General features: G+C 48.4%; 1 protein-coding gene across 11 annotated transcripts in view; it reads left to right on the forward strand.

The window, feature by feature from the left end:
- LOC131128603 (tetratricopeptide repeat protein 28-like) overlaps nt 1-20,990 on the forward strand; it is a 245,366-nt gene that overhangs the window by 164,311 nt on the left and 60,065 nt on the right. For all 11 annotated transcript variants that reach the window (XM_058071604.1, XM_058071603.1, XM_058071602.1 and 8 more), the window contains one exon: nt 719-1,226. In XM_058071604.1, coding sequence (XP_057927587.1) covers nt 719-1,226 — 508 coding nt within the window. The remainder of the gene's footprint in view (nt 1-718; nt 1,227-20,990) is intronic.

Raw genomic sequence — 20,990 nt, forward strand, 5'->3', positions numbered from 1 at the left:
CTGTACCTGCTTAATTAAAGCACTTTTTATTTTGCAAACTGCTGTGTAGTACCCCCATGGGGGGTGTTTTTCGCAAAGCAAAAAAGATGACACAAAATGATGTTAAAAAAGATCACAAATCTGTAAACCTGTGTTCACCTTTTTTGAAATAACTTTTTCCTTCTACATGTCTTGGTTTTGCAGTGCAATTTGTGTTTAGTACAGTGCTAGACAGGTGGACAGGGCTTGGGAAATGGCAGGAAGAGTTGGAGAAAATATGTAATTATTTTGTCTCTCTTCATAGCCTCAAAGTCCCCCCCCCAGCAACCCACAGGTCTAGTGTGAAGCTGAAACCTTTCTCCACACCCGCCTGATTAGCACTTTCTTTGTTGGGTTGGCACTGGCACACCATGAGGCATGATTGCAGCGGGCAAACTGGCGGTTTTAAAACAAACCTGCTGCTGTGCTGATATGCATCACATTTTACCCCCTTCCTTGCTTTGCAACCTCTGAATCAAATGAGGTTTTCTTCTTTGCGTGGTTTCTGAGCAGTAAGCTTCCTAAGTGAATTGGAAGGTTCTGTTCTGCATTTATATTTGCAGGCATAGGCAGAGAATTTGAAAAATAAAGGCAATAAAAACAGACATGTAATTAAATTTTGGGCATAGTTAAAGGAACTATTTCGAAAAAGTGTGAATTTCACTTCAATGACCCACTGTTTTTTTGTGTTTCTCTTTAGGCTGCTTCGATGGCCCTGAGCAGTTTGGGCCATGTATATACAGCCATTGGAGATTACCCGAATGCACTAGCCAGCCACAAACAATGTGTTCTGCTGGCGAAACAGTCAAAGGATCAGCTCTCTGAGGCTCGAGAGCTGGGAAACATGGGTGCTGTCTATATCGCCATGGGAGATTTTGACAACGCCGTCCAATGCCACGAGCAGCATCTGGGCATCGCCAAGGCCCTTGAAAATAAACGTGAGGAAGCTCGAGCCTACAGTAACCTGGGTAGTGCCTACCACTATCACCGAAACTTTGACAAGGCTATGTCCTACCACACACACGTGCTGGAGCTTGCCCAGGAGCTGGAGGAGAAGTCCATTGAGATGCGAGCTTATGCCGGCCTAGGCCACGCTGCCCGCTGCATGCAGGACCTGGAGAGGGCGAAGCAGTATCACGAACAGCAGCTGTCCATCGCTGAGGGTTTGAAAGACAGAGCCGCAGAGGGAAGGGCCTCCTCCAATTTGGGTATGTATGCCAAACACTGACTGTCAAAATAACTAGAGGACCATGACACTGATATCTTTCTCATAAAGGAAGGAATCTACCCTGGTGTGTTTATCTTTCACCCAAACACAAACAACAATGCATTCCATCATCTTCTTTTAACGAGTGTATTACTGGTGTCCCATATGAATGCAGTGTTGAAGTTGTAGTCATTTGGATCACCAGTTGTCTGGCCAAAAGTTATTTTATTAGTTTCTGTTATTCTCTAAAGTCATTGTTCTCTAACCTTTTTCTGTAAAAGTCAGAATTCTGTTGCAAAGCAAATTTCATGGATGAATTGTTTCGACTTTGGCTCACTGAAGACAGTATACTACTAAGAACAACTCGGTGTAACAGTACCCCACAGCATCCTATGCATTTATCAGTTGCTCCACCACATATTGTATATAATCATCATGCCTCAGTTCACAATTCAAAATTTGTCATTGATTTCAGATTGCGAGCTGTGACATGTCATATCTTCAACAGTAGTGTTTGATTCAGATAATGTGTCATATAAAATGTGTAGCTTTTTGAGGTGAACAAATAGCCTCCCAGAGATTTACTGCAATCTTTATAACTTTGTTAAGCTGTCTGGTAGCAGTATTATTGTTTTTGTTGTTTTTAGAATTATGAATTACTATGCTGCACTGTTGTCCATGCATCCATTTTCTACCGCTTATCCTCACAACGGTTGCGTGCATGCTGGAGCCTATCCCAGCTGTCTTTGGGCAAGAGGCGGGATACACCCTGGACTGGTCGCCAGCCTATCACAAGGCACATATAGACAAAACAACCATTCACACTCACATTCATACCTATGGACAATTTGGAGTCGCCAATTAACCTAGCATGTTTTTGGAATGTGGGAGGAAACTGGAGTACCCGGAGAAAACCCACGCATGCAAGCGGAGAACATGTAAACTCCACACAGAGATACTTGAGTGGGGAATCGAACACGGGTCTATTAGCTGTGTAGTGCTAACCACTCAACACCGTGCAGGCCATTGTAGTATATTATAAATGTAATTGTTACCAATTCTAATCTAGCTGAGATAGTCATTTGAATGATTTTTTGGGCTCAATCATTAATGCAGCCATGAAAATACATAAGTGTTACGTCGATGCCCATTTGATCCTTTTTGATGGCTGTTTTTTTTCTCCCCCCAGAGAAGCCCAAATCTTTGATCATGATTCCCACACCATCTGTCTTTTTAAAAGCAGCGTTTGAACAGTCTGTGTTACAACACCTGAAACATTATTTGGAAGATGTTCCCCTGAAATACTATAATGGGTTCAGTATGGCGAAAAAAAATGCCACAACGACAGACAAAGTCTGTCTTTATAGACTAGCATAGCATTTGGACTTTATAGAGTAAATTTCTCACAACAGAGGGATAATTGGAGCTTGTTGAAAAATGTAAGTTAACGGTCTTCTCTGAATATTTTATTCAGCTTTTGGTGACTTCTTATGACGACAGTTTATGTGGCTCGTCAAATCAGAATCAGTGAAGTGAGTGAAGTCTTTGTGCACTGCTTCAAAATGACGTGCCTCCAGATGTCAACTTCCTGCTGCTTTGGACTGAATCGAAGACTAATAAGATAAACTCAATAAGAAAAAAGGAAACTATATGTTAACTGCTGCACGGTGACCGAGTGGTTAGAACGCAGGCCTCACAGCTTGGAAACCTGAGTTCAATTCCACCCTTGGCCATCTCTGTGTGGAGTTTGCATGTTCTCCCCGTGCATGCGTGGGTTTTCTCCGGGTTCTCCGGTTTCCTCCCACATTCCAAAAACATGCTAGGTTAATTCGACTCCAAATTGTGCATAGGTATGAATGTGAGTGTGAATGGTTGTTTGTCTATATGTGCCCTGTGATTGGCTGGCGACCAGTCCAGGGTGTATCCCGCCTCTCGCCCAAAGACAGCTGGGATAGGCTTCAGCACCCCCACGACCCTCATGAGGATAAGCGGTAGAAAATTAATGAATGAATGAATGTTAACAACTCTTTTGCAACTTTAAATATAATCAGTATGCCAGTTAGAATTTATTGCTAATGTCTTTCTAAAGTGAAATCATTAGCAGGATAATTATGTGCAGACCATAATCGCATAATGATATATCTAACCTTAATGATAAAAAAAATCTCCCTGGATATTGACTACCCCATGAGATAAATTTGATGGCCGTTTTGCTGTATTTAGTGTAGCCATTCCAACCTACACTGCATGACTTATGATAGCCATCAAAGTAGCACTAACATGCATTCTAATGGACATCGAAGAGGCATAAAAGTTCTTACAGATGATTTATTCTTTAACCTATGCGTAAAAGTGTGTAAGTGGAGGTTAATCAACCAAACATAAATTGAAGCTGGCATTTGACCAGTTTAAATGGTGCACATCCTACAATACAGCCAGTTTTTACAAGGAGATCATAACAGGTCATCATAAATTTGAGGGGCTCTCAAGAGCACATTTTATGATGCTACGCTACATGTGAGTGTTATTATGATGTCACGCCGATCTATTTCTGGCTCTTATAGGTATCTTGTTATGACATCCCTAAGCAGGTTCTTTATGATTGGTCACAATTGTCAGTGTTCCAGATCTCCATCTGGTGACAAAGCTAAACGAGTGGGTGGGTTCTAGTAATGAAGCTTGTTGCTCCAAAGAGACGACCATGATGGTCATACTCTACCTCATACGCTCATGCAGCCAATTTATTGATACCACTTGTTTTTTTTTTCTCTCTTGTACCTCTTTTCACTTTTTGATGCCTCTGCTTTTCATTATCGCTGTCTCTTGCCTCACCCCCGCTGATTGTAATCTGATGCTGTCAGGCCTCTAGTAATTGAAACTGACTTGATGAATCGCTTAATTACCTTTAATAGTTGATTCAAGTGGAGCTGAATAATGAAGATAACAGAGAATGAAGTGGCGGACGTGGCGCTTCAGTGTCTAATTGTTCTGTTGTGTTGTTTGAGGCAGCGGATTGTTGTTGTTATTTCGTCATGAATGCCCACAAGCTCGCTTGGAAGACTTCAAAACCTTTTTATGCTGAGCACAAAAATAGTGATCAAAACAATTAACATGCAGGAATCAAAAGGCGAACAAAGACATTTGAGAAAGCAGAAAAGCTCACACTCATATTATTATGCCCTCTCAGCTTGTTGTTGAAGTTGGCTGCAGCATGGGTGCGGCAGTGGCTGTCTTGGCTCTGAGGCGCACTTGTATCGAGATTGCCATCCTTTAATATCCAACCACGATGCCCAGCGGTACCAGCAGACCTAGCTCAGCACACTCTGACCTATAAAGGATCTGAAGATTTTGCATTCCAGTCCCATATATTATTCAATAATTGGCCATCTTACCCCCAAGTCAGCAGTATTTAATATCCGACTGGGGACTGAAGTGGTGGGTTGCCATGTAGTTGCTGTCATTGATGACAACATTTAAACTGCATAGCCATTGCGCTTCAAAGACAATCACTTGGAAGCATATGTTGGTTAAGCTTCTGTTTCTGTAGCACTTGCTTGTATGTTTGGCCATTTTTGTGTGCATTTACTTCCTGAATTTTACATAGTATTGCTTGTTACTGTCACTTGTTTAACAATGTGCATTACACTCATTTGGATGAGAGGATGAGATTTAACTTTAAAATGTTACAGCTAGGAGACTGGAGTTCAATTCCACCCTCGGGCATCTGTGTGTGGAGTTTGCATGTTCTCCCCGTGCATGCGTGGGTTTCCTTCCACATTTCAAAAACATGCTAAGTTAATTAGAGACTCGAAATTGTCCATAGGTATGAATGTGAGTGTGAATGGTTGTTTGTCTATATGTGCCCTGTGATTGCCTGGTGACCAGTCCAGTGTGTACCCCGCCTATCGCCCAAAGACAGCTGGGATAGGCTCCAGCACCCCCGCAACCCACGAGGGTGCTCGTGCTGGAGCACACCTTTGGAGGTGTGCAAAATCGCCATGTAAATTGCAAATGCTAATTGCTGATCCAAAGTAAATTAGCACACTTCTTTTAAATAAATGTCTTTATATTGAATGTTACAAAGAAGTTAATTGACATTCTTAATTTCTGGATGTTCTGTTTTACAAGTGCTTCAAAGTAAAGGCTCTGAAATGGAGCCCACTTAAATCATTATTGAGAACCTGTTATCTGTCTTATGAGCCATTAAGTTGAGACCAAATGTTAGCCGGAGAATAACAGGGGTACTAAAAGTCGCTACTGCCCCTTGCCCCCCCTCACAACTCACCCCACCCTTTGAGAAACACTGCACTACTGCATTGTGCGACTGCAGTAATACTACTCCCATATGTTTAAATATGTAGGCCAAAGTCCCGCAATGTGTCAGTGTGAAAGGCTGATGGTTAAAAAAAAAAAGCTTGAAAATCATGCATTTTCTCCTTTTCCATCTAATCCTGATTCCCGAGGGATTTTTAGGGCTCGAGCACTGACCAGTGCGAAAGCCCTATTGTAATCGTAATGTTTATTATTATTATTATTATTAGGGCTCGAGCACTGACCAGTGCGAAAGCCCTATTGTTATCGTAATGTTTATTAGGGCTCGAGCACTGACCAGTGCGAAAGCCCTATTGTAATCGTAATGTTTATTATTATTATTATTATTATTCTCCCGAAATGATCGCCTTTTTGGGGGCCTTAACATGCCCCAAAACTCACCAATTTTTGCAGGCGCGTCAGGTCTGGTGAAAAATTTGATATTTTAGGGGTCCCAAATATCATGTTCCAAATTTGGCTCTCTAGCGCCACCTTTTAATTTGGAAAAAATTGGCCCCCGCCACCAGTTTAACCTATCGTCACGAAACTTGGCGGAGACGTCTATTGTGACAGGACGGACCAAAAAGTCTCAAGAACCCATATTGTAAAACGAACAGGAAGTCGGCCATTTTGGATGGCGGCGGCCTTTTTCGGGCCAGAAGTTGGGGTCGTATCTCGACGAACTCCTCCTAGGGGGTTTGACCGAATGAGTCCGTTGTTGCATCAACGGACACTAGACGGATGGCCGACGTTAAATTGCGAAGGATTTTGGGATATTCCGTACGATGTGGGCGTGGCACGCCCCCAAATTTTGCCCTTTTTCATCTGTCCGGGCCTTGCACGCTGAGCGTAACTGTAGACGTGAATAACTTGGCTCCACGTGGTCAGATCTTCATCATACTTGGTACATGTGATCATGGCCCCGCCCCGAAGGTCCCCGTAGGTCACTTCCTGATTTCGTCACAGCGCCACCTATTGGCGACAGGCTAAAGGCGTGTCATCTACATGAGGCCTTTTCTGGCAGGAGATTCATCAGATGAACACCGAGGTCACAAGGTCACTGCCTGACAGCCTGGTGAAGCCTGTTGATGGACCATGGTGCAGGAAAAGCGCACGTGGTGGGCGTGGCCTGGCGGCGAATGCTCAGGCCTCGCCGTTTACAAAGAAAGGGTCATCATTCGCCCGCAGAAGATCGCATGTGCTTGAAAACTCATAAGGGGGGGCAGATTCCAGGCCCGAGGGCCCTGGTGGGGCCCCCATTTGAAACCAAGCCTAATTGACTCACTAGCGCCACCTACAAGTTTTAAAATAATTATCCCTCGCCTCCCGTTGCACGTATGGGCATGATTTTCGGAGGAGACATCACTCGTGACAGGACGCACAAAAAAGTCTCAAGAACCCATGTTCAAAAACCAACAGGAAGTCGGCCATTTTAGGTGGCGGCGGCCATTTGGGGGAGGATGTAGGGGTCGTATCTCGACGAACTCCTCCTAGGGGGTTTGACCGAATGAGTCCGTTGTAGCATCAACGGACACTAGACGGATGGCCCACGTTAAATTGCGAAGGATTTTGGGCTGCTACTTAGGATGTGGGCGTGGCACGCCACCAAACTTTTACTTTAACCTTAACTTTTACCTTATCTGGCCCTGCCTGGTGTCTGGCCTTGCCTTGAAGCAATGTACATCAAAGTCAATACACAGTTTGACTGACAGACTGATGATGTCAGTTGATGGACTGTGATGTGTGTAAAGCACATGTGGTGGGCGTGGCCACGGCGAATGGTCAGCCTTCGCCATTGACCATCGAAGGCTCATATTTCACAGGCTGCTGAAATCTTACACGTAAGGTCAGAATCCAGGCCTGAGCGCCCTGGTGGTGCTCCCATGTGACACCAATCTAAATTGACACACTAGCGCCACCTAGAAGTTTCAAATCATTATCCCTCGCCACCCGTTGCACGTATCACTATGATTTTCGGTGGAGAAGTCTATCATGACAGGACGCACCTAACGCTCCAGAACCCATGTTCAAAACACAGCGCCACCAACTGGTGGAAATGTATATCTGCCATAACTTCCTGATTCATGGTCAGATTGTCTTGCAATTTTTTTTGGTGTGTTGGGTCAATCTCTGGTCTGTCATACTGTGTGTACATAGACTGTATAGCACCACCTATTGGTGGCAATGTATATCAGCTGTAACTTCCTTCCACATGGTCGGATCTGCCCCAAATTTTTTCTGGTGGTTTGGGATACCCTCCAGTCTATGACTGGGTGTGTACATAGACTCTATAGCGCCACCAACTGGTGAAAATGTATATCTGCCGTCACTTCCTCCCACTTGGTCCGATCTGCCCAAATTTTTTTCTGGTGGTTTGGGGTACCCTCTGGTCTATGACTGTGTGTGTACATACACTATAGCGCCACCAACTGGTGGAAATGTATATCAGCTGTAACTTCCTTCCACATGGTCGCATCGGCCCCAAATTTTTTCTGGTGGTTTGGGGTACCCTCTGGTCTATGACTGTGTGTGTACATAGACTGTATAGCACCACCAACTGGTGGAAATTTATATCTGCCGTAACTTTCTCCCACATGGTCGGATCTGCCCGAATTTTTTTCTGGTGGTTCGGGGTACCCTCTGGTCTATGACAGTGTGTGTACATACGCTATAGCGCCTCCAACTGGTGGATATGTATATCAGCTGTAACTTCCTTCCACATGGTCGGATCGGTCCCAAATTTTTTCTGGTGGTTCGGGGTACCCTCTGGTCTATGACTGTGTGTATACATAGACTCTATAGCGCCACCAACTGGTGGAAATGTATATAGCCGTAACTTCCTTCCACATGGTCGGATCGTCTCTAAATTTTTTTTGGTCGGTCGGGTCACCCTCCACTCTTTGAATCTGCGTGTCCATAGACTCTATAGCGCCACCAACTGGTGGAAATGTATATCTGCCGTAACTTCCTCCCACATGGTCGGATCTGCCCGAATTTTTTTCTGGTGGTTCGGGTTACCCTTTGGTCTATGACAGTGTGTGTACATACGCTATAGCGCCACCAACTGGTGGAAATGTATATCAGCCGTAACTTCCTTCCGCACAGTCGGATCGGCACCTAATTTTTTCTGGTGGTTCGGGGTACCCTCCGCTCCGTTACCGTGTGGGCGCATCGCCGCGGTTTTTCGTACGGCACGTCCGCGCGCCCGTCCGGACACGCGCGCGCCCCCGACCCGCGTGTACCCCCGACCCGCGCGTACCCCCGACCGCGTCGGGGTGCTCGAGCCCGCTCATCACTGCTCGCAGTTTTAATTATTATTATTATTATTATTCTGACAAAAGGACGGCCATTTTGAGGGCCTGAACATGGCCGAAAACTCACCAAATTTGCTGAGCGCATCAGGTCTGGCGAAAAATTTGATATTTTATGGGTTTCAAATATAATGTTCCAAAATTGGCTCTCTAGCGCCACCTTGAAATTTAAAAAAAATTGGCCCCCGACACCAGTTTCACCTATCGTCACGAAACTTGGTGGAGACGTCTATCGTGACAAGACGGACTAAAAAGTCTCAAGAACCCATATTGGAAAACAAACAGGAAGTCGGCCATTTTGGATGGCGCCGGCCTTTTTCGGGCCAGAAGTTGGGGTCGTATCTCGACGAACTCCTCCTAGGGGGTTTGACCGAATGAGTCCGTTGTTGCATCAACGGACACTAGACGGCTGGCCGACGTTAAATTGCGAAGGATTTTGGGATATTCCATACGATGTGGGCGTGGCACGCCCCCAAATTTTGCCCTTTTTCATCTGCCCGGGCCTTGCACGCTGAGCGTAACTGTAGACGTGAATAACTTGCCTCCACATGGTCAGATCTTCATCATACTTGGTACATGTGATCATGGCCCCGCCCCGAAGGTCCCCGTAGGTCACTTCCTGATTTCGTCGCAGCGCCACCTATTGGCGACAGGCTAAAGGCGTGTCATCTACATGAGGCCTTTTCTGGCAGGAGATTCATGAGATGAACACCGAGGTCACAAGGTCACTGCCTGACAGCCTGGTGAAGCCTGTTGATGGACCATGATGCAGGAAAAGCGCACGTGGTGGGCGTGGCCTGGCGGCGAATGCTCAGGCCTCGCCGTTTACAAAGAAAGGGTCATCATTCGCCCGCAGAAGGTCGCATGTGCTTGAAAACTCATAAGGGGGGGCAGATTCCAGGCCTGAGGGCCCTGGTGGGGCCCCCATTTGAAACCAAGCCAAATTGACTCACTAGCGCCACCTACAAGTTTTAAAATAATTATCCCTCGCCTCCCGTTGCACGTATGGGCATGATTTTCGGAGGAGACATCACTCGTGAGAGGACGCAGAAAAAAGTCTCAAGAACCCATGTTCAAAAACCAACAGGAAGTCGGCCATTTTAGGTGGCGGCGGCCATTTGGGGGAGGATGTAGGGGTCGTATCTCGACGAACTCCTCCTAGGGGGTTTGACCGAATGAGTCCGTTGTAGCATCAACGGACACTAGACGGATGGCCCACGTTAAATTGCGAAGGATTTTGGGCTGCTACTTAGGATGTGGGCGTGGCACGCCACCAAACTTTTACTTTAACCTTAACTTTTACCTTATCTGGCCCTGCCTGGTGTCTGGCCTTGCCTTGAAGCAATGTACATCAAAGTCAATACACAGTTTGACTGACAGACTGATGATGTCAGTCGATGGACTGTGATGTGTGTAAAGCACATGTGGTGGGCGTGGCCACGGCGAATGGTCAGCCTTCGCCATTGACCATCGAAGGCTCATATTTTGCCCGCAGAAGGTCACAAGCTGCTGAAATCTTACACGTAAGGTCATAATCCAGGCCTGAGCGCCCTGGTGGTGCTCCCATGTGACACCAATCTAAATTGACACACTAGCGCCACCTAGAAGTTTCAATTCATTATCCCTCGCCACCCGTGGCACGTATCACTATGATTTTCGGTGGAGATGTCTATCATGACAGGACGCACCTAACGCTCCAGAACCCATGTTCAAAACACAGCGCCACCAACTGGTGGAAATGTATATCTGCCGTAACTTCCTCCCACTTGGTCCGATCTGCCCAAATTTTTTTCTGGTGGTTCGGGGTACATTCTGGTCTATGACAGTGTGTGTACATACACTATAGCGCCACCAACTGGTGGAAATGTATATCAGCTGTAACTTCCTTCCACATGGTCGGATCGGCCCCAAATTTTTTCTGGTGGTTTGGGGTACCCTCTGGTCTATGACTGTGTGTGTACATAGACACTATAGCGCCACCAACTGGTGGAAATGTATATAGCCGTAACTTCCTTCCACATGGTCGGATCGTCTCTAAATTTTTTTGGTCGGTCGGGTCACCCTCCACTCTTTGAATCTGCGTGTCCATAGACTCTATAGCGCCACCAACTGGTGGAAATGTATATCTGCCGTAACTTCCTCCCACATGGTCGGATCTGCCCGAATTTTTTTATGGTGGTTCGGGGTACCCTCTGGTCTATGACAGTGTGTGTACATACGCTATAGCGCCACCAACTGGTGGAAATGTATATCAGCCGTAACTTCCTTCCGCACGGTCGGATCGGCACCTAATTTTTTCTGGTGGTTCGGGGTACCCTCCGGTCCGTTACCGTGTGGGCGCATAGACTTTATAGCGCCACCCACAGGCGGAAACGTATATCCGCCGCAAGTACCTACCGCACGGTCCGATCGTCGCGAATTTTTTTATGGCGGTTCGGGGCGCCAGACGGGACGTGACCGCGCACCAGCCTCGCCGCCGGCGTCGCCCCCTCCTGGCGGAAAATTGCAAGTGCCGTAACTCCCTTACCGCTTATCCCATCGCCGCCGTTTTTCGTACGGTGCGTCCGCGCGCCCGTCCGAACACGCGCGCGCCCCCGACCCGCGCGTACCCCCCACCCGCGCGTACCCCCGACCGCGTGGGGTGCTCGAGCCCGCTCATCACTGCTTGCAGTTTTAATTATTATTATTATTATTATTCTGCCAACCGTCGGCCTTTTTGAGGGCCTCAACATGCCCGAAAACTCACCAAATTTGGCGAGCGCATCAGGTCTGGCGAAAAATTTGATATTTTATGGGTTTCAAATATAATGTTCCAAAATTGCCTCTCTAGCGCCACCTTGAATTTTAAAAAAAATTAGCCCCCGCCACCACTTTCACCGATCGTCACGAAACTTGGTGGAGACGTCTATCGTGACAGGACGGACCAAAAAGTCTCAAGAACCCATATTGGAAAACGAACAGGAAGTCGGCCATTTTGGATGGCGCCGGCCTTTTTCGGGCCAGAAGTTGGGGTCGTATCTCGACGAACTCCTCCTAGGGGGTTTGACCGAATGAGTCCGTTGTTGCATCAACGGACACTAGACGGATGGCCGAAGTTAAATTGCGAAGGATTTTGGGATATTCCGTACGATTTGGGCGTGGCACGCCCCCAAATTTTGCCCTTTTTCATCTGTCCGGGCCTTGCACGCTGAGCGTAACTGTAGACGTGAATAACTTGGCTCCACGTGGTCAGATCTTCATCATACTTGGTACATGTGATCATGGCCCCGCCCCGAAGGTCCCCGTAGGTCACTTCCTGATTTCGTCGCAGCGCCACCTATTGGCGACAGGTTAAAGGCGTGTCATCTACATGAGGCCTTTTCTGGCAGGAGATTCATCAGATGAACACCGAGGTCACAAGGTCACTGCCTGACAGCCTGGTGAAGCCTGTTGATGGACCATGATGCAGGAAAAGCGCACGTGGTGGGCGTGGCCTGGCGGCGAATGCTCAGGCCTCGCCGTTTACAAAGAAAGGGTCATCATTCGCCCGCAGAAGGTCGCATGTGCTTGAAAACTCATAAGGGGGGTCAGATTCCAGGCTTGTGGGCCCTGGTGGGGCCCCCATTTGCAACCAAGCCAAATTGACTCACTAGCGCCACCTACAAGTTTTAAAATAATTATCCCTCGCCTCCCGTTGCACGTATGGGCATGATTTTCGGAGGAGACATCACTCGTGACAGGACGCACAAAAAAGTCTCAAGAACCCATGTTCAAAAACCAACAGGAAGTCGGCCATTTTAGGTGGCGGCGGCCTTTTGGGGGAGGATGTAGGGGTCGTATCTCGACGAACTCCTCCTAGAGGGTTTGACCGAATGAGTCCGTTGTAGCATCAACGGACACTAGACGGATGGCCCACGTTAAATTGCGAAGGATTTTGGGCTGCTACTTAGGATGTGGGCGTGGCACGCCACCAAACTTTTACTTTAACCTTAACTTTTACCTTATCTGGCCCTGCCTGGTGTCTGGCCTTGCCTTGAAGCAATGTACATCAAAGTCAATACACAGTTTGACTGACAGACTGATGATGTCAGTTGATGGACTGTGATGTGTGTAAAGCACATGTGGTGGGCGTGGCCACGGCGAATGGTCAGCCTTCGCCATTGACCATCGAAGGCTCATATTTCGCCCGCAGAAGGTCACAGGCTGCTGAAATCTTACACGTAAGGTCAGAATCCAGGCCTGAGCGCCCTGGTGGTGCTCCCATGTGACACCAATCTAAATTGACACACTAGCGCCACCTAGAAGTTTCAATTCATTATCCCTCGCCACCCGTTGCACGTATCACTATGATTTTCGGTGGAGAAGTCTATCATGACAGGACGCACCTAACGCTCCAGAACCCATGTTGAAAACACAGCGCCACCAACTGGTGGAAATGTATATCTGCTGTAACTTCCTCACGCATGGTCGGATCGTCTCCTAATTTTTTTGGGTGGGTTCGGTCACCCTCCAGTCTGTGACTGTGTGTGTATATGGACTCTATAGCGCCACCAACTGGTGGAAATGTATATCTGCCATAACTTCCTGATTTATGGTCAGATTGTCTTGAAATTTTTTTTGGTGTGTTGGGTCAATCTCTGGTCTGTTATACTGTGTGTACATAGACTGTATAGCACCACCTATTGGTGGCAATGTATATCAGCTGTAACTTCCTTCCACATGGTCGGACCTGCCCCAAATTTTTTCTGGTGGTTTGGGATACCCTCCAGTCTATGACTGGGTGTGTACATAGACTCTATAGCGCCACCAACTGGTGAAAATGTATATCTGCCGTAACTTCCTCCCACTTGGTCCGATCTGCCCAAATTTTTTTCTGGTGGTTTGGGGTACCCTCTGGTCTATGACTGTGTGTGTACATACACTATAGCGCCACCAACTGGTGGAAATGTATATCAGCTGTAACTTCCTTCCACATGGTCGCATCGGCCCCAAATTTTTTCTGGTGGTTTGGGGTACCCTCTGGTCTATGACTGTGTGTGTACATAGACTGTATAGCACCACCAACTGGTGGAAATGTATATCTGCCGTAACTTTCTCCCACATGGTCGGATCTGCCCGAATTTTTTTCTGGTGGTTCGGGGTACTCTCTGGTCTATGACAGTGTGTATACATAAACTCTATAGCGCCACCAACTGGTGGAAATGTATATAGCCTTAACTTCCTTCCACATGGTCGGATCGTCTCTAAATTTTTTTTGGTCGGTCGGGTCACCCTCCACTCTTTGAATCTGCGTGTCCATAGACTCTATAGCGCCACCAACTGGTGGAAATTTATATCTGCCGTAACTTCCTCCCACATGGTCGGATCTGCCCGAATTTTTTTCTGGTGGTTCGGGGTACCCTTTGGTCTATGACAGTGTGTGTACATACGCTATAGCGCCACCAACTGGTGGAAATGTATATCAGCCGTAACTTCCTTCCGCACGGTCGGATCGGCACCTAATTTTTTCTGGTGGTTCGGGGTACCCTCCGGTCCGTTACCGTGTGGGCGCATAGACTGTATAGCGCCACCCACAGGCGGAAACATATATCCGCCGCAAGTACATACCGCACGGTCCGATCGTCGCGAATTTTTTTATGGCGGTTCGGGGCGCCGGACGGGACGTGACCGCGCACCAGCCTCGCCGCCGGCGTCGCCCCCTCCGGGCGGAAAATTGCAAGTGCCGTAACTCCCTTACCGCTTATCCCATCGTTGCGGTTTTTCGTACGGTGCGTCCGCGCGCCCGTCCGAACACGCGCGCGCCCCCGACCCGCATGTACCCCCGACCCGCGCGTACCCCCGACCGCGTCGGGGTGCTCGAGCCCGCTCATCACTGCTTGCAGTTTTAATTATTATTATTATTATTATTATTATTATTATTCTGCCGATTCGACGGCCTTTTTGAGGGCCTGAACATGCCCGAAAACTCACCAAATTTTGCAAGCGCGTCAGGTCTGCCGAAAATTTCGATCTGGTGGGGGTCCCGAAAACAATGTTCCAAAATTGACTCTCTAGCGCCACCTTTTATTTTTGAAAAAATTGGCCCCCGACACCAGTTTCACCTATCGTCACGAAACTTTGTGGAGACGTCTATCGTGACAGGACGGACCAAAAAGTCTCAAGAACCCATATTGTAAAACGAACAGGAAGTCGGCCATTTTGGATGGCGCCGGCCTTTTTCGGGCCAGAAGTTGGGGTCGTATCTCGACGAACTCCTCCTAGGGGGTTTGACCGAATGAGTCCGTTGTTGCATCAACGGACACTAGACGGCTGGCCGACGTTAAATTGCGAAGGATTTTGGGATATTCCGTACGATGTGGGCGTGGCACGCCCCCAAATTTTGCCCTTTTTCATCTGCCCGGGCCTTGCACGCTGAGCGTAACTGTAGACGTGAATAACTTGCCTCCACATGGTCAGATCTTCATCATACTTGGTACATGTGATCATGGCCCCGCCCCGAAGGTCCCCGTAGGTCACTTCCTGATTTCGTCGCAGCGCCACCTATTGGCGACAGGCTAAAGGCGTGTCATCTACATGAGGCCTTTTCTGGCAGGAGATTCATCAGATGAACACCGAGGTCACAAGGTCACTGCCTGACAGCCTGGTGAAGCCTGTTGATGGACCATGATGCAGGAAAAGCGCACGTGGTGGGCGTGGCCTGGCGGCGAATGCTCAGGCCTCGCCGTTTACAAAGAAAGGGTCATCATTCGCCCGCAGAAGGTCGCATGTGCTTGAAAACTCATAAGGGGGGGCAGATTCCAGGCCCGAGGGCCCTGGTGGGGCCCCCATTTGAAACCAAGCCAAATTGACTCACTAGCGCCACCTACAAGTTTTAAAATAATTATCCCTCGCCTCCCGTTGCACGTATGGGCATGATTTTCGGAGGAGACATCACTCGTGACAGGACGCACAAAAAAGTCTCAAGAACCCTTGTTCAAAAACCAACAGGAAGTCGGCCATTTTAGGTGGCGGCGGCCATTTGGGGGAGGATGTAGGGGTCGTATCTCGACGAACTCCTCCTAGGGGGTTTGACCGAATGAGTCCGTTGTAGCATCAACGGACACTAGACGGATGGCCCACGTTAAATTGCGAAGGATTTTGGGCTGCTACTTAGGATGTGGGCGTGGCACGCCACCAAACTTTTACTTTAACCTTAACTTTTACCTTATCTGGCCCTGCCTGGTGTCTGGCCTTGCCTTGAAGCAATGTACATCAAAGTCAATACACAGTTTGACTGACAGACTGATGATGTCAGTCGATGGACTGTGATGTGTGTAAAGCACATGTGGTGGGCGTGGCCACGGCGAATGGTCAGCCTTCGCCATTGACCATCGAAGGCTCATATTTCGCCCGCAGAAGGTCACAGGCTGCTGAAATCTTACACGTAAGGTCAGAATCCAGGCCTGAGCGCCCTGGTGGTGCTCCCATGTGACACCAATCTAAATTGACACACTAGCGCCACCTAGAAGTTTCAAATCATTATCCCTCGCCACCCGTTGCACGTATCACTATGATTTTCGGTGGAGAAGTCTATCATGACAGGACGCACCTAACGCTCCAGAACCCATGTTCAAAACACAGCGCCACCAACTGGTGGAAATGTATATCTGCTGTAACTTCCTCACGCATGGTCGGATCGTCTCCTAATTTTTTGGGTGGGTTCGGTCACCCTCCAGTCTGTGACTGTGTGTGTATATGGACTCTATAGCGCCACCAACTGGTGGAAATGTATATCTGCCATAACTTCCTGATTCATGGTCAGATTGTCTTGAAATTTTTTTTGGTGTGTTGGGTCAATCTCTGGTCTGTTATACTTTGTGTACATAGACTGTATAGCACCACCTATTGGTGGCAATGTATATCAGCTGTAACTTCCTTCCACATGGTCGGATCTGCCCCAATTTTTTTCTGGTGGTTTGGGATACCCTCCAGTCTATGACTGGGTGTGTACATAGACCCTATAGCGCCACCAACTGGTGAAAATGTATATCTGCCGTCACTTCCTCCCACTTGGTCCGATCTGCCCAAATTTTTTTCTGGTGGTTTGGGGTACCCTCTGGTCTATGACTGTGTGTGTACATACACTATAGCGCCACCAACTGGTGGAAATGTATATCAGCTGTAACTTCCTTCCACATGGTCGCATCGGCCCCAAATTTTTTCTGGTGGTTTGGGGTACCCTCTGGTCTATGACTGTGTGTGTACATAGACTGTATAGCACCACCAACTGGTGGAAATTTATATCTGCCGTAACTTTCTCCCACATGGTCGGATCTGCCCGAATTTTTTTCTGGTGGTTCGGGGTACCCTCTGGTCTATGACAGTGTGTGTACATACGCTATAGCGCCTCCAACTGGTGGATATGTATATCAGCTGTAACTTCCTTCCACATGGTCGGATCGGTCCCAAATTTTTTCTGGTGGTTCGGGGTACCCTCTGGTCTATGACTGTGTGTATACATAGACTCTATAGCGCCACCAACTGGTGGAAATGTATATAGCCGTAACTTCCTTCCACATGGTCGGATCGTCTCTAAATTTTTTTTGGTCGGTCGGGTCACCCTCTACTCTTTGAATCTGCGTGTCCATAGACTCTATAGCGCCACCAACTGGTGGAAATGTATATCTGCCGTAACTTCCTCCCACATGGTCGGATCTGCCCGAATTTTTTTCTGGTGGTTCGGGGTACCCTTTGGTCTATGACAGTGTGTGTACATACGCTATAGCGCCACCAACTGGTGGAAATGTATATCAGCCGTAACTTCCTTCCGCACGGTCGGATCGGCACCTAATTTTTTCTGGTGGTTCGGGGTACCCTCCGGTCCGTTACCGTGTGGGCGCATAGACTGTATAGCGCCACCCACAGGCGGAAACGTATATCCGCCGCAAGTACCTACCGCACGGTCCGATCGTCGCAAATTTTTTTATGGCGGTTCGGGGCGCCGGACCGGACGTGACCGCGCACCAGCCTCGCCGCCGGCGTCGCCCCCTCCGGGCGGAAAATTGCAAGTGCCGTAACTCCCTTACCGCTTATCCCATCGTTGCGGTTTTTCGTACGGTGCGTCCGCGCGCCCGTCCCAACACGCGCGCGCCCCCGACCCGCGTGTACCCCCGACCCGCGCGTATCCCCGACCGCGTCGGGGTGCTCGAGCCCGCTCATCACTGCTTGCAGTTTTAATTAGGGCTCGAGCACTGACCAGTGCGAAAGCCCTATTGTAATCGTAATGTTTATTATTAGGGCTCGAGCACTGACCAGTGCGAAAGCCCTATTGTAATCGTAATGTTTATTATTATTATTATTATTATTATTATTATTATTATTATTCTGCCGATTCGACGGCCATTTTGAGGGCCTGAACATGCCCGAAAACTCACCAAATTTTGCAAGCGCGTCAGGTCTGCCGAAAATTGCGATCTGGTGGGGGTCCCGAAAACAATGTTCCAAAATTGACTCTCTAGCGCCACCTTTTATTTTTGAAAAAATTGGCCCCCGACACCAGTTTCACCTATCGTCACGAAACTTTGTGGAGACGTCTATCGTGACAGGACGGACCAAAAAGTCTCAAGAACCCATATTGTAAAACGAACAGGAAGTCGGCCATTTTGGATGGCGCCGGCCTTTTTCGGGCCAGAAGTTGGGGTCGTATCTCGACGAACTCCTCCTAGGGGGTTTGACCGAATGAGTCCGTTGTTGCATCAACGGACACTAGACGGCTGGCCGACGTTAAATTGCGAAGGATTTTGGGATATTCCATACGATGTGGGCGTGGCACGCCCCCAAATTTTGCCCTTTTTCATCTGCCCGGGCCTTGCACGCTGAGCGTAACTGTAGACGTGAATAACTTGCCTCCACATGGTCAGATCTTCATCATACTTGGTACATGTGATCATGGCCCCGCCCCGAAGGTCCCCGTAGGTCACTTCCTGATTTCGTCGCAGCGCCACCTATTGGCGACAGGCTAAAGGCGTGTCATCTACATGAGGCCTTTTCTGGCAGGAGATTCATCAGATGAACACCGAGGTCACAAGGTCACTGCCTGACAGCCTGGTGAAGCCTGTTGATGGACCATGATGCAGGAAAAGCGCACGTGGTGGGCGTGGCCTGGCGGCGAATGCTCAGGCCTCGCCGTTTACAAAGAAAGGGTCATCATTCGCCCGCAGAAGGTCGCATGTGCTTGAAAACTCATAAGGGGGAGCAGATTCCAGGCCTGAGGGCCCTGGTGGGGCCCCCATTTGAAACCAAGCCAAATTGACTCACTAGCGCCACCTACAAGTTTTAAAATAATTATCCCTCGCCTCCCGTTGCACGTATGGGCATGATTTTCGGAGGAGACATCACTCGTGACAGGACGCACAAAAAAGTCTCAAGAACCCATGTTCAAAAACCAACAGGAAGTCGGCCATTTTAGGTGGCGGCGGCCATTTGGGGGAGGATGTAGGGGTCGTATCTCGACGAACTCCTCCTAGGGGGTTTGACCGAATGAGTCCGTTGTAGCATCAACGGACACTAGACGGATGGCCCACGTTAAATTGCGAAGGATTTTGGGCTGCTACTTAGGATGTGGGCGTGGCACGCCACCAAACTTTTACTTTAACCTTAACTTTTACCTTATCTGGCCCTGCCTGGTGTCTGGCCTTGCCTTGAAGCAATGTACATCAAAGTCAATACACAGTTTGACTGACAGACTGATGATGTCAGTTGATGGACTGTGATGTGTGTAAAGCACATGTGGTGGGCGTGGCCACGGCGAATGGTCAGCCTTCGCCATTGACCATCGAAGGCTCATATTTCGCCCGCAGAAGGTCACAGGCTGCTGAAATCTTACACGTAAGGTCAGAATCCAGGCCTGAGCGCCCTGGTGGTGCTCCCATGTGACACCAATCTAAATTGACACACTAGCGCCACCTAGAAGTTTCAAATCATTATCCCTCGCCACCCGTTGCACGTATCACTATGATTTTCGGTGGAGAAGTCTATCATGACAGGACGCACCTAACGCTCCAGAACCCATGTTCAAAACACAGCGCCACCAACTGGTGGAAATGTATATCTGCTGTAACTTCCTCACGCATGGTCGGATCGTCTCCTAATTTTTTGGGTGGGTTCGGTCACCCTCCAGTCTGTGACTGTGTGTGTATATGGACTCTATAGCGCCACCAACTGGTGGAAATGTATATCTGCCATAACTTCCTGATTCATGGTCAGATTGTCTTGAAATTTTTTTTGGTGTGTTGGGTCAATCTCTGGTCTGTTATACTGTGTGTACATAGACTGTATAGCACCACCTATTGGTGGCAATGTATATCAGCTGTAATTTCCTTTCACATGGTCGGATCTGCCCCAAATTTTTTCTGGTGGTTTGGGATACCCTCCAGTCTATGACTGGGTGTGTACATAGACTCCATAGCGCCACCAACTGGTGAAAATGTATATCTGCCGTCACTTCCTCCCACTTGGTCCGATCTGCCCAAATTTTTTTCTGGTGGTTTGGGGTACCCTCTGGTCTATGACTGTGTGTGTACATAGTCTGTATAGCACCACCAACTGGTGGAAATTTATATCTGCCGTAACTTTCTCCCACATGGTCGGATCTGCCCGAATTTTTTTCTGGTGGTTCGGGTTACCCTTTGGTCTATGACAGTGTGTGTACATACGCTATAGCGCCACCAACTGGTGGAAATGTATATCAGCCGTAACTTCCTTCTGCACGGTCGGATCGGCACCTAATTTTTTCTGGTGGTTCGGGGTACCCTCCAGTCCGTTACCGTGTGGGCGCATAGACTGTATAGCGCCACCCACAGGCGGAAACGTATATCCGCCGCAAGTACCTACCGCATGGTCCGATCGTCGCAAATTTTTTTATGGCGGTTCGGGGCGCCGGACGGGACGTGACCGCGCACCAGCCTCGCCGCCGGCGTCGCCCCCTCCGGGCGGAAAATTGCAAGTGCCGTAACTCCCTTACCGCTTATCCCATCGTTGCGGTTTTTCGTACGGTGCGTCCGCACGCCCGTCCGGTCACGCGCGCGCCCCCGACCCGCGCGTACCCCCGACCGCGTCGGGGTGCTCGAGCCCGCTCATCACTGCTTGCAGTTTTAATTATTATTATTATTATTATTATTATTATT

The sequence above is a fragment of the Doryrhamphus excisus genome, chromosome 4, assembly GCF_030265055.1.
Source record: "Doryrhamphus excisus isolate RoL2022-K1 chromosome 4, RoL_Dexc_1.0, whole genome shotgun sequence".
Lineage (NCBI taxonomy): Eukaryota > Metazoa > Chordata > Actinopteri > Syngnathiformes > Syngnathidae > Doryrhamphus > Doryrhamphus excisus.